The 14,186-nt window shown below is 39.0% G+C and overlaps 2 protein-coding genes across 4 annotated transcripts in view; one reads left to right on the top strand and one right to left on the bottom strand.

Annotated features, from left to right (window-relative positions):
• Nucleotides 1–1,391: 1,391 nt before the first annotated feature.
• LOC121401234 (zinc finger protein 346-like) lies at nt 1,392–13,979 on the bottom strand. Its single transcript, XM_041585567.1, has 8 exons — nt 13,887–13,979; nt 13,194–13,257; nt 11,275–11,378; nt 11,053–11,145; nt 10,109–10,253; nt 9,015–9,290; nt 6,255–6,348; nt 1,392–4,638 (listed from the first exon to the last, which is right to left on the bottom strand). Exons 1-8 carry the CDS (start codon nt 13,977–13,979, stop codon nt 4,005–4,007), a joined length of 1,503 nt encoding a protein of 500 aa, XP_041441501.1. The 3' UTR covers nt 1,392–4,004.
• Nucleotides 13,360–14,186, top strand: part of LOC108710980 (BRCA1-A complex subunit RAP80) — a 51,011-nt gene continuing 50,184 nt past the window's right edge. Inside the window, exon 1 of one of the 3 annotated variants that reach the window (XM_018252245.2) lies at nt 13,360–14,186. This exon is cut by the window's right edge and continues 67 nt beyond it. In XM_018252245.2, the coding sequence (XP_018107734.1) occupies nt 14,092–14,186 (95 nt within the window). In that variant the 5' untranslated portion in view covers nt 13,360–14,091. The other 2 variants (XM_018252244.2, XM_041586229.1) reach the window with 2 other exon arrangements.

Consider the following 14,186-nt stretch of genomic DNA (forward strand, 5'->3'; position numbering starts at 1 on the left):
AATAATGTGCACATGCAGCAGAATTAACAGCAGGGCAGTTTTGGTTAGTAGCATAGAGGGTGTTTTGAACACCTTTATGGTCCCAGTCTTCTCAAGAGAACACTGAGCGCTAGCATCTTCCTTATACAGTACATTTGCCATTGTTATTAACAGGAGTTTTTGAGTGTAAAGGACAGACGTAGGCTCATTTATAAACATTGACCAAATCTGCACCTGGGCAGTAACCCCAGCAAAAGTTAGAGGGCCACAAGTTTGACACACGGTCGCCTAAAATGCATCCTTTTTAGATTCATCTCAATACTAAATCCACAACAAAAGATTTAGCCAATACTGAGCGAAGTTTGCGGAGAAACTATTACAAACGTTTATTACATTTGTTTCATGGATTCTGTGTATCCACTGATTTCGGTCATTCCTCCTCCTCCTCCTCCTGCCTTTCTATGTTTCTGGTGCCTACATCTCTAACTCCAGTCCACTTCTTACCCAAGTGATACTTGCCCTTTAACCAACTGATTACTTCTGAATGTAGTGCCACACAGTCATTATCAATGAGACAAGCTAGGGGAAAAAAAAAAAGGTTATTTGTATTTGCGTAAAATGAGTGTTTAGTAAATTGTCCCTTTAAACCACTGTACTTCCCAGTGTTCCAGTTATGAGTAACCATTCTTTTTGCTTAGTTAAAAATGAGGCTGAAGTTTTCTGTAGCAAAACGGATTCAAGCCATTTACCATGGTCAAAATGCTAAACAGATGTTGCACGACAGACCAATAAATGTACATTCCACGTTTGCCAGGAAGCAAAGCCATTTCTATGACCTGCGGTTTTCCAGTCAAATCCAATTATCTTAACTTCCTTCTAACTACTTCTTGCTTACAGTTCCCTCTTACAATTGCTCCCCAAGGCTGTGCTTTCCATCTCTTATAATTGCATCAAACTGCCCATTCAGTGTAGTCACATTAATCCTTAACACTTGAACAAACTGCAAAACAATTGGAATCCCCCCTACCCCCCAGAGGGACTGTATGTATCCAGCAGTATAGGAGAGGGAAGGTAATGGAAGGATGGTAACCCCAATAGCTTTATGCAGTATTTGCTGTACACAGAATTTTTCAGGTATAGAAATCGGACACATTTTTGTTACGTACTACATTGTTTCCATTTAATCGAATGAATTAAATGGATTGACTTTGTTGAGCCGACCGATATCCATGTCTCCTGCCGATATCAGACGTCTCGTCTCCTACCATAAACGCACCGAATATCGTTATTGGTATATCTACGGCCACCTTTAGGCCTGTCTGTGGACTGTTTACATTTTGCCGTTAATATTTAACCTCTTCATTTCATAGAACAAGACCAAAGGAAAACAAAGCAAAACTCCAGACACATAATTATGACAAGAAACATCTGTTTAATGGTTGCTAACACAGGGCTTTTTTTGTACAGGCGAAATGCACATGGAAATATTAGACATCATGGTATAGATCATTGGCCACTCTTGCCTTCCCCAGAACTAGGCGGACTTTAAAGGTCCTGTGACCTCTGTGGGTGTTGCAGTTTAACAATACAAGGAACATTAAAAGATAAAGCTTTGCTATAGTTAGAAACCATAGACTAGTGGCCCACTAATAGGCACATTTATCAAAGGTCGAATTTCAAATTCATGCGAGTTTTTAAAAACTTCCATGAACTCTAAATTCGACCAATCAAAATTCATCAAAAAAAAAAATTCATACTATTGTGCTTCCATGCCGAACCCCACCACATGTGCCTGTCAATGCAAACACAACATGGAGCAGATTGGCGTTTTCTCCACTAGCATAGGAACGCCGAATATTCCTCTATCCTTAATCTAGGTAATGGTGCACATGGACATGACATTAGATGGACAACAATTGTTGCCTTTTTGGTCTCACAACAATTGAACCCCCCACAAGCATCCCAGCTGCTTGTATGGAACAGGTGGGTGCCGTTTAGCAAGCAGGCACCAGAGTTACAGGACCAGCGTTCCTTTCTGATGCAGTCACCATTCTACCTCAATGAGAAACAAAACAAAAAGCGGCTTCACAATGTGTTTAAGTGATTCAGGAGGGAGAAAGGAGAATTGTAGGGCCCAACAGGGGCTCATTTATAAACACTGGGCAATAACCCATTGCAGCCAATCAGATATTTGCTTTCAGTGTTCACCCTGCTAATCACTGATTGGTTGCTAGAAGTTACTGCCCAGGTGCAAATTTGCCCGGTGGTTATAAATGAGCCCCAGAGCTGTATATGTCCATCTTCAGAACACTACACAAGATTAATATGGGTTACCTAAATACAGTTTGTAGGACAATCGCATTTTTACTGTTGCTATGTAAAACTGTGTTCAAATAGGGTGAACTTTTGGACATAATTTCAGCAGCTAAGGCCAGTGCAGGTATGGGACATATTATTTGGAATGCGTAGTTACCAAGTTACAGTTTTATTATTCCAGGAAAAAAAAGGAAGTCATTAAAAAAAAAAATAACCTATAAATATATAAATGCAGTTGCCCCTGGCCTGCCTCAATATCCGATCCCATCACAGCCAGCCTCTGCCCACGACCTACCAGGCCCCACTATTACCCACCTTCACATATCAGCCAGTATTATTTCCTACAAATGACAGCAACCCTAAATTCAAAACTTGCTGTGGGTTGCTTTCCACTGACATACTAAACCGGGGAATTCTCTCCTTCTTAATTATAGCAGGCAATTGGCACTTAAATGACCCTATTGCTCTTAGCATGAAATATGTTACCTCCGTTATCCATAAACTCTGGAGCAATTAAGATTATTTCAAATAAAAGGAATGAACTGCTGATTTGTTATGAAATCAAACTATTGCTTGAAGGATTATAACCCTGCCACTGACACTATACAAGTATAAAAATCTGGAGTGGGGGCAGGGCAAGAGCTAATTACAAATTTACCAGCAAATACATTGTTGTTCATTTTTAATACCAGCCCCGGCGTTGACTGGAATTTTACCAGCTAGGTCGGTGAAATGTTAACCTACCTATAAAAAACACTGCCTAATAACCAAACATCCATTAGCATCAAAGCTTATCCTCAGTGTCAGGAAAAAAATAACCGAAAAACAAACAGGGTGATCAGAACTGCTATTAAGCATTTTAAAATTGTCTTATGTAAAAACTAAAACACACACTTTAAAATAATATGACAAATGATTAGTACATTAGAAATATGACAGAACCAAATCAATGCATTTCTTCACAAACTGAACAGTACAAATGTAAAACAAAAATAGGAAATAAAACAAGCCAAATAAATGACTATTTTCAATAATGTATGCTGACATTTTGGACTTGTAGCGCCACCTACTGGACCTTTATCAAAAGAAAGTCATTATTTAACAAGGCAAATGCCTTTTCTAGTAGGTTGCCTAAAGCAGTATGAATGAAACCAGAACAGAACTGTGTATATAAATGGCCAATTGGCTACTGTATTCTCAAAATAAATATTTTTCTTTGTTTCGTTCCAATCCAAATCCAAAGACTGGGGAGTTTCATGTGTCTTTCACAAATCCAAATAATGTGGTGCGATTGTACATAGCCAGTGTCGGCATTGCAGGTAGACCCAAGATAGTTTTACCTTTATGACATCAATTAATTACTACACGGGTAGAGAGTAAAGAGAGGCAGTAGCCAGAATGGTTACTTATATTCGCCTGTATAAAATATACATATGCAAACCGCATGTACACACCCTTTGCTCTACCCTTAAGCCGAGGCAGGATTAACAACCATATGGAAAAATGTACTTCAGAATAAACTACTACATTTGCCCACATCTAGTCTGGATGTTAGAAACGTCCTGCTTTGAGTGAATTGGACTCCTGTTCTAGACATGCGTTGCAGTAGGACAAGGGCAGGAGGAGGACAAAGCCAAAGCAACCCCCTCATCCCATTCTCCATGACTCGCTTCCATGCCCTGGCTCTGACAGACACAGACTGGACTACTCTAAAAGTTTTTATTAAAATAATTATATCCACCATGACCCATCATATCTTCATGGACATATGGCCGACTGCTGAGTGGAGGAGGGTAAGGAGGTGGCAATAAACCCCCCATGGGTGGAAAACCTCCAAACGATGAAAGGCTCTTAGGTGTTGGACCTCCAGATGCAGAAAATCCTCTAACTGATGGTCCCCCTGATGACAGTGCTGCTCCTGCTGATGGACGGCCTGCAAATGCTGAAGGGCCTGCATATGCTGAAGAGCCTGTAAATGCTGAAGGGCCTGCATATGCTGAAGGGCCTGCATATGTTGAAGAGCCTGTAAATGCTGAAGAGCCCGTAAATGCTGAAGAGCCCGTAAATGCTGAAGAGCCCGTAAATGCCGAAGAGCCTCCAGCTGCTGAAAAACCTGCAAATGCCGAAGAGCCTCCAGCTGCCGAAGAGCCTCCAGCTGCCGAAGAGCCTCCAGCTGCTGATAAGCCTGTAAATGCTGAAGAGCCTCCAGCTGCTGATAAGCCTGTAAATGCTGAAGAGCCTCCAGCTGCTAAAGAGCCTGCAAATGCTGAAGAGCCTCCAGCTGCTGAAGAGCCCCCAGCTGCCAGGGGACCTTCCTGAGAATATGGTGTCATGGACATTAATCTATTAAAAGATAAATAGTATGTGGGTTAGTTCTGAGCGAAAAAATACATCACACACTTACCCATATTAAGCAGTGCCTTAAAGTAACATAAAAGTAATATAAAAAATTAAAGTGTTGCTCTGCACTGGTAAAACTGCTGTGTTTGCTTCAGAAACACTTATTGTTTATAAAAATAAGCTGCTGTGTAGCCATGGGGGCAGCCATTCGAGAGAGAATAGGCTCAGGTTACCAAGCAGATAACAGAAGCTCTGTAGAACATGTTATCTTTTATCCATTATTTAGCCTGTGCCATATAGCCTTTTTTCAATTTCCACCATTGCTCCACAGCAGCTTGTTTATATGAACTATAGGTAGTGTTTCTGAAGCAAACAGATCAGTTTTACCAGTGCAGGGCAACACTATATGATATTTTCATTACTTTATAACACTTTCCATTTTTTGGTGTTACTGTTCCTTTAAGAATATATGTAAAGTTATACAATTAAACAGTAAAAGTAAAAATACAATTAACCTAATGTATATGAAATTCCTTAAAGGAGAAGTAAAGCTACGGAGGCATTATATTGGCAATAGATTAGTTGCAATAGTGGAAGCTAGAATGCTATATTTATTCTGTAGAATGTTTTACCATACCTGAGTAAAAAGCTCTAGAAGCTGTTAGTTTAGGATAGCAGCTGCAGTATTAGCTTGGTGTGACATCACTTCCTGCCTGAGTCTCTCTATGCTCACTAATAGCTCTGGGCTCAGATTACAGCAGAGAAGGGGGGGGAGAGGAGCAAACTGAGCATGCTCAAGCCCGGGGCAAAGAGGTTTAAGCTGAAGGCAGGAAGTCTGATACAGAAGCCCATGTGTACACAATAGAAGGAAATATAGGCAGTGTTTCCTTTGACAGAGGACTCCGAGCAGCACTACTTTGAGTGTTTACTGGTATATTTAGGTGGACCCTTCTGATAAGGCTTACTTTGTATTAACCTTTCCTTCTCCTTTAACGAATATCTATAAAAAAAAATAATCAGCTGTAGACCTGTACCATTGTGGTTGATAACATTTTAAAGGGAAAAAGTGCTCCCCTTCTAACATCACCAGACAAACTCTTATAGTACCATTCTCTTTTGCTGCCTAGATAAAAGCAGTTGACTAATCAGAATGAAAGAATGCTATTTTGCTAAGCACTCCCCAGTGTAGGAGTTCTGGCTCACTTGAGAGAGCTTGGAACAACCCCTGATTTAAAACAGCTCAAACTAATGTAGTTATTTTTTACAAGTCTCTATAAAAGCAAGCAGGCAGTATATACTGAAGAGACAATCGTACAATCGATGAGTTTTAAATAACCTGCAGCTTCACACAGATACAAGTGCACACAATTATATTAGGCTAACTGATAAAACATGCTAAAGAAATGCCATAAATTGCATACATGAAAAAATGGTATTCAGCAACTCCAACTTTGTTGGTATTAAAGCTCATCTAGCAGTCACATTGCTTATTTTAATGTGGATTCAATGATGAGGTGCAACAGGTACAACCAACAGTCACTCCACCTTCAAGGGAGGATACTAAGAAATGGACTGAGAAACAGTGAGTTAATAAAGAATGCAAAGAAATAATCACTTACTGGTTCTTGTGTTTAGCTCCACTGACATGGGCTTGATATTGCTCTATTGAATTCAGCACAATTTTACACGTGTCACATGAAAAACCTTTCCCAACTGAAAATTATAAAATAAAAAGCTTAAATCAGGCATGACAATATATTGTTTGGGGAGAGTTCATGTTAGATTTCATTGAAAAATATATACTTTTTTTTTTTTTTTTATAAAGATCTGGGCTACAACAATGGGTCAGACTAGTAAACCGTATCCTGTCAGTTATTAAACTAACCTATCTGGCCAAACGGTGCCCCCAAAAGTTAGAGAAGGTTTGGGACCCCTGGCTGGTAGAATACATAGGAACTTGCCTCACGTAATTAATCCCTCAATACCACTTATTTCCCTCTAAGTTTCCTCCCATTAACTACTGGAATGTGTCTTACTATATAGTCCTGATGTGTATAACTTACTATTGCCCGATAAACATGTCATTTTATTTATATGGTCAAAGCATTGCAACTTTATGTATGTGCTGTTGTGTTGAGAAAATGTTAAATAAAAACCTTTAAAAAAATAAATAAATAACAAAAGATCTGGGCTGTCCAAACGGAGCCCCCCCAGAAGATTTTTATGACCCCCTGCCTGCTCAAGAGCTTTTTGTGCATGACACCATGTTTCTTTTTTTCAAATTTTCAAAAAAAGCATTTACTTATATCGGCTTATTCTGCTGAAAAGTTGGACAGCGCTGACAAAGTACATTCTGGATAAAACAATGTGCCATTATCACAGTAGGACCATAACTAGGCAGAGTGCACTTTAAAGGAGAAGTAAAGCCTAACTAAAAAAGTAGGCTAGAATGTTTTGGGCTTCTGTACCAGCCCAAGGCAACCACAGCCCTTTAGCAGTAAAGATCTGTGTCTCCAAAGATGCCCCAGTAGCTCTCCATCTTCTTTTCTGCTGATTCACTGCACATGCTCTGTGCTGCTGTCACTTACTGAGTTTAGGGACCCACTCACAATATAAAGTACACATAGAATAGAAATATCACAATATAAAGCTGATTAGTAACTAATAAAGATAATTACTACATGGCAGCACAGAAACCAATGCAATTAGCATCAGAATTTCATAATCAGCCCTATAGCATCAGCTTATATTAGAGACAAACCTAATTTTCTGCTTGATAATTTGCAATGAGCCCTAAGCTTAGTTTGTGTGCTGCACCACGTCAGCAACACCTGATAATACACATTGGGATCCATTTTTTTCTGCTTCTGGAATAACTGAGCACAAATTACATAAAAACATTCTAGACAATATGGACTGTCTTAAAAATGCAATGACAGAATACGGTATGTGAGCTTCTATATAAATGCTTGTGTCTCCAAATAGATTTGTATGTGTGTGTGTGTGTTTACTTGTATGAAATATATATGCCTGTGATGCTTCTGGATTCAGTACTGGCTGCAATATGATGCACAGTATCACGTTACAATTGCACAACATGAACCATATTCTTTTTTTTTTTTCAAGGTGCTACAAACTGGCAGGTAGTAAATATCTCCATCTTAGGTCTATAACTTGTTCTGGTAGTGATCATTAGCCCTTGCAGAAACCGTTTACCGAAGTATGTGAATCTATGTATGTGAATAGTATCTCCCCAGTACTTATCTGCAGGCAGAACTGCAATGACTTGCTCCTTCTCGCATTACTCGTTTTATTGGAGCTTGGACCCAACTCAAAGGCAATAGAGGGTTTTCCTCATAACATTTATGCAAAAGCATTATGGAGTAATAATTTACCTGTACTGGCCAAAGCTATGTTATATTGTTTTAAACTTCCCAGATAAATTAATGCAGTGCAAAAATCCTCCAACTGACTTCCATTTAGGCCCAGGAAAGACCTGACTCATGCCCATGAAAGAGAAGAGCATGCAGAACAGCTAAGCAAGAGACAAATTGGATTCTCTTAGAAATGGGGCAGCTTAGAATTGCTCTAAATAAAGCAAATGGGCCAGTGCCCGTTCAACGTTTAAAGCCATGGCACAATAGTATCAGATGGATTCGATTTAAATGGGCAGTATACCCACCCCCTTTTATAACATGATCTTAATGAATAGGGCTAGTGCTAAACATACATTTTACTTTTAATTAAATATGAAATATATATAAACAATGAAGGAGTATGAGCTAGCTACATTACTAGTGGGCCTGCGAATAGGAAGGGGGGGGGGGGCGTTTATAATCTCATTGCTAATACTGCTGATAAGTTATTCCCTATGAACAGAAGATATTGTGGCGAATAAACGGCAAGTTAAGAATATGACTTCTTCAGTCTGGTGTCCCTAGTAGTAACTACATTATAGTGGGCAATGGCAGTATACCTACTGCCAATACTTACTATACCTGCCAGAATGCTCCTGTATTCCACAAGGAATTTCTTATTAAACTGGATGGACGCCTCCACAAAAAGGGTGAAGGAAATTTGCCAACCTCCTAATAAGTATTTACTCTAAAAGCAAAAAAAAAAAAAAAGCAGATCATTAAGCCTGGATTTTGCCACCCAATTGGCAACTCAGGTTTTCATCTTAGAATTTGCAATACAGACTACTTACGGTCTCTTTTGAACTTCCCTATTTATACCGTTTTCCTTTTCCAGCTCATACTTTATGTTCTCAAAAATAAATATATATACACACACTGGTATATAAAAAAAAAAGACCCAAAATGTTTTATTTTCTGTAAGGACACTTGATTTCTAAGTGTTGTAAGAAAAGAACACTTTACCTGATCCTGGCATGGGAGAGTTTACATTTGGAGCAATTGGAGCTTGTGCTGGTGTCTGCCCAGTGCTGGTGTATATAGTCATGATCTGTGTTTTGGTCTCCTGCTTCTTATGCTTCTTTCCCACATAATGCTGTTCTGCCATTAGGGGATTATTAAATGTGGCGTGGCAGAGCTTACAGAACTTTGAAGGATTCGACTGATCCACCTCATTATCACTTTTTGTTGCTACAGTTGGGGTGCGTGTTACAAGAGGTTTTTTTGCTTGGTAGAGCATACCTAAAAGGAAACAACAGTAAAAGCTTTTGAAAACTGTATTTTGGATAAATATACATAACAGTCTTTGGAACTTAACAATATACTTTCATTTATAATTTCATATTGTAAAGTACTGCAGAAATAATGTGCGCGCATAATAGTGTTTGTACAGGTATGGGACCGGTTATCATGAATGTTCTGGACCTGGGGGTTTCCGGATAACAGATCTTTCCATAATTTGGATCTTCATACCTTAAGTCTACTAGAAAATCGTTTATAAATTAAACAAACACAAAATGCTGGTTTTACGTGCATTAAGGATTAATTATATCTTAGTTAGGATCAAGTACAAGGTACTGTTTTATTATGACAGAGAAAAAGGAAATATTTTTTTAAAAATTTGGATAAAAGGGGGGCAGGCATTCCGTAATTCAGAGCTTTCTGGATAACAGGTTTCCGGATAACGGATCCCATAATTGGACAAGTATTCAATCTCCACATATTTGTACAGCAGCATTTGACAGCTTTAAGAATTTTGGTTGGAAAGAATATACCACCTTACTGTTTGGGAGGGGTTTTTTTTTTTTTTAACAGACAGATTTGCTCCAAGCTGTCCAGGCTGTTTGGGTGACTTGTGTACTTCAATTTTTAAATAGGGATACAGATTAACAGCTGGAATGACACCAGAGCTTTGATTAGGACTTTGACCTTTTATGTTTTGGCACCACATCACTGTTACCTTGGCCTTGTGTTTGGCACAATTGTTTTACTAAAATTTCATCAATTCTTCCTTCTAGAGGACTCCTAAAAAACTAAAATAAACTATTGAGATACTGTACCTTCTGTAACTCCACCTTGTTCCCTCAGTCTTAAATTTTTCATGTGTGTTTTTCCGCTATAATGGGATTCAGCGACAACCGGGGAAGAGAATGTCATGTTGCAAACGGAACAGCACTTAGTTCTGTCCTCTCCATTGCTGCTCTCCTGTATAAATACAATTTTTTTCTTTTAAATGTTTTAATTCTATTTACCTTTGTATGTGCCAATTTCTCTAGCCATTATCAGTTAAATAAAGAATTTCTAAAACCCAGTTTGCTAGTGTTTGGTTATGCTTGGAACAAATACTAAATTGATTTCAGATCAAATGATCTAATCCGCTGTATGTTTGTGGCCTGCGGAAAACAATCCACATGGCCGCTGCACTAAATTCGACTGGTAAAAGCAAAAAAAAAAAAAATGACCAAAAACAGTTTGTTTATTGGTGGGCAATGGATAGGCCACACTCAAACATGGAGAACAGATGTGTTAGACAATAAGGGCAGGACTCCACGGACAATTCCGGCCCGATCCGATGCGCTGCGTAAAAACGCTGGATGCGCCGGAAATAAGGTAAGTAATTCTATTGTCGGATTGTGTCGCAGCGTTGATGCGACACGACTGTCGGATGCAACACAATCCGACAAATGACGGGCGAATCTGACCCGCTTTGCTTTGACAAAAATTTGCAAAACACCGAAATGCATTGAAGTCTATGGGCGACAATATTTTTTTGACGTGCGACAAATTGTTCAACAAATTGTGCAACATGTTTTCACCCATTAGAGTCTATGTGCTTCATTTTTGCAGTGAAACTTGGCGAACAATTTCGCTCATCACTACTCTATACATGATACTAAAATTTAATTCAAAGGTAAACAACCCATTTAACAAACAGCAGATGCATATAGCTATAATACAATTCTACAATGCAGACAAATGACAAGACACCGGCAGAAACACTTACAGCAGGCGCAGCTTTAAACTTTTTTGCAGACACAAATTCCTCCCCCTGGTGTATCGTCATATATCGGCGCACTTTATTTGCATGTTTCCTGCTCTAGAATTAAAAAAAAAAAAGATCATATATGTATTTTCAAATATAACATCAACCGGTTTACAAAAGTCCATAAAACATTTTTCAAACCTTTAAACTAATAATCATGATACAAATAAAGTACATAAATACCTGGTAGTGTGCAAGCTTTTGAGATTCTGAAATTAGCTCTGCACTGCATACTTTACACTGGGTGTCTGAAAAAATATGACTGTTCTGCCGGATCAAAGAATTAACTGAAAAATGAAATAGAAAATGATTCAGAAATTTTTATTTCTTGTCATTACATAGCACGCACAAAATTCATGCAAAAAGAGGATTTCAGTCATTTTTAGAAAAGAAAAAATATGCAATAAACTACCGGTGTATGCACAGTGACCATGAAATTCTCAGTTTCTGTTGTGTTGGGTCTCTTCCTATCGGACAGACAATAACCATTGAATTACAGCCAGAGAATGGATCCACACAGAGAAATGTTCCAAGGCAGACATAACGATGCCGTATTTTAGATACTGAATTTCCTGTGCAAACCAGAGATTTTCATAACTAACAGTAATGATCCATGCCTACAGCTGCTCCTCACATTTCATCTTGTTAGGCCATCTTTCAATTGCAAGTGGTACTGTACAAACTCTGCTTGCGCAAATACTCTTTTAGAAGCAAAAGTTTAGGGATTATGGAATAGTCGTGACATTAGCTGAGAGTAATGTTACATCAGTCATATAACTTAATGCCACAGGACTCATTTATTCTGATGCAGAATCCATAGGTTTATATGCTTCTATGTAACACAAATCTGAATTATTTACTAATCAGACTTGTATTGTGAATTGTATAGTCTATTGCATAGTGTATCTTGTGTGTCAGTTCCTAACACCACCAAAAGCAGCCCAGAGCATGTCCTGTGCATCCGCAGTAAAGACTATGGGGGACTATGGGCAGGGCTGGATGTTGTGCCCCTCGGCCCCCATAATACATTATATACAGTTAAATACATTATACATGTATCAGATGCCTTATGCAGAAATCCTATCTAGAAAGCTCCAAATTACCCGCCTTTCTTTTTTCCTTTTTCTGTTTTTGAAATGTTGCCCCTGATGAAAACCATTTGTGGTCGAAACATGTAGGGTTAATGTCTTTATTCTGAAGACTTTTGATGTAATAAAATAGATATTTTTTTCAATTCAAGTGTGCAATCTTCCTTTCTATTAGAGTTACTACAAGCCTTGGTAACGCTAATGGGGAGCTCCCTCTGGATTAGCACCTCATACTTGTTTGACTGTGGTAAGAGCCTTCTAACCATTTCTCCAAATTACGGGTTGGCCACCTACTTGTAATGAAATAATTCTTATTTTTGAAAGGGATTTCCTTTTTTCTCTCTCTCAGTATCTTGTACATGATCCTAACAAAGCTGCATGAAACTATATTGGTGGCAACACAATCCTACTAGGTTTATTTAACGTTTACATCAATTCTAGCAGGATTAAAGGGGTTGCTCACCTTCCTTTTTCAGCTCAGTTGTTTTCAGATTGTTCACCAGAAATAAAGACTTTTTTCAATTACTTTCCATTATTTATTTTTTACTGTTTTTCCAAAATTCAGGTGCAGATTCTGAACTGTTACAATTTTGCAACATGTAGTTGATACATTTCTCAGCAGCATCTCTGGAGTATTAGCAACTATTGTATCAATTCTAACAGCTGCCAGTAATGAAACTCAGGGATTCTGCTCAGCAGGGACAAAGATAAGAAATGTATCAACGAAATGTATCCATTTAGAGCAGTTTACAGGGTCGGCGACCCACCTCCCAGAGCTGCTTCAGAAGGTGATAAAGAACACTTTACATTTCAATATTAGAAAAACGTTCAAACATAGAAAATAGAAAGTCATTGGAAAAAAAATCTTTATTTCTGGTGATCTATCTGAAAACAACTAGTTGTTTGAATAAGGTATGGTGATCCAAATTATGGAAAGATCCCTAATGTGAAAAACCCCAGGTCCAAACCTTCTGGATAATAGATCTTATACCTGTATAGTGATCACCGCATTACCTGTAAGCCTGAGACACAGGCAATAATTGGGAGAAAAGTGGGGTTTCTTTATACGGTCACATCTCTAAGAAAACATTCCTGGTTTAAGAGGAGAAAAGCGGTGATAGTATGGGTATATAAATTAGAAAACAGTACTATGGCCCTGATTGGTTAATTGATGCTGTCATGTGATTGGTCAATGTTCCTTTAAATTCTACGGTTTCTCTTCTGCCTATGATTAAGTGGCCCTTCCCCAGGCACAAAACACATAAGGCTTTTTATGATTATGTATAAAAAACTAGAATACATTTAAATGCTGTGACTTCACTACGGTTTGTGGGAAGGAGTAGGCCAGCCTATTGTTTAGGTTTAAATCCCCCCAAATAAAGCTGCTGTTTTTGTTTGGCAGAAATAAGAGAAGAAATCAGTAAATAGATTCATCCCACCAGCAGCAAACAACAACTTAGTAGACTACAGACTGAGAACACGGTGTTTCCGAATAACCGTGAAGGAAATAGGAGAAAGTATCTGACATACACATAAAATGTGCGCACTTTTCATCATCTTTGGCCAAGATTAGGAATCCGCGTATCCCACTGCGATCCCAAGTGCAGCCAGAACAATAAACACCTGAACACTCGCCAGGCCCACTGCTCTCAGGCGCACACCCACTACACGCGTTCTATTTAGGGTTCCTCCTCTACAAACAATTACCGGAGCACAGTAGGTAACTTTAGTTTTGTGCTGACCTGCTTTCTTTCCCACTGGCAACGCCAACGTGTCCCCGTTACCGATCTCGTCCGCCATATTCTTCCCAACCAAGAAGCAGCCGGCACCGTACGCACGATAAACAGCGCCTGGCAACTGCGTGGAGAGCGCGTAAGCGTACACCCCCCCAACTCTCGCGAGATCCGGGACCATGCATGGATTCTTTGGCCAACTCGCGCGCGATGACAAGAAGCCTGCGCTCCTTATTCAAAACAAACCAAGCTTTATTGTGCTTACTCGGAAACG

This window comes from Xenopus laevis, chromosome 3L (assembly GCF_017654675.1).
Source record: "Xenopus laevis strain J_2021 chromosome 3L, Xenopus_laevis_v10.1, whole genome shotgun sequence".
NCBI lineage: Eukaryota > Metazoa > Chordata > Amphibia > Anura > Pipidae > Xenopus > Xenopus laevis.

What these genes read in the sequence shown, in the direction of transcription:
- LOC121401234 (XM_041585567.1), bottom strand. Translation starts at nt 13,979, where the DNA reads ATGGCGGACGAGATCGGTAACGGGGACACGTTGGCGTTGCCAGTGGGA. An exon ending in CCTGTGTCTCAGGCTTACAG is followed by an intron (nt 11,379 to 13,193) that starts GTAATGCGGTGA and finishes TTCATTTTTCAG; the next exon opens with TTAATTCTTTGATCCGGCAG. An exon ending in ACAAGGTGGAGTTACAGAAG is followed by an intron (nt 9,291 to 10,108) that starts GTACAGTATCTC and finishes GTTTCCTTTTAG; the next exon opens with GTATGCTCTACCAAGCAAAA.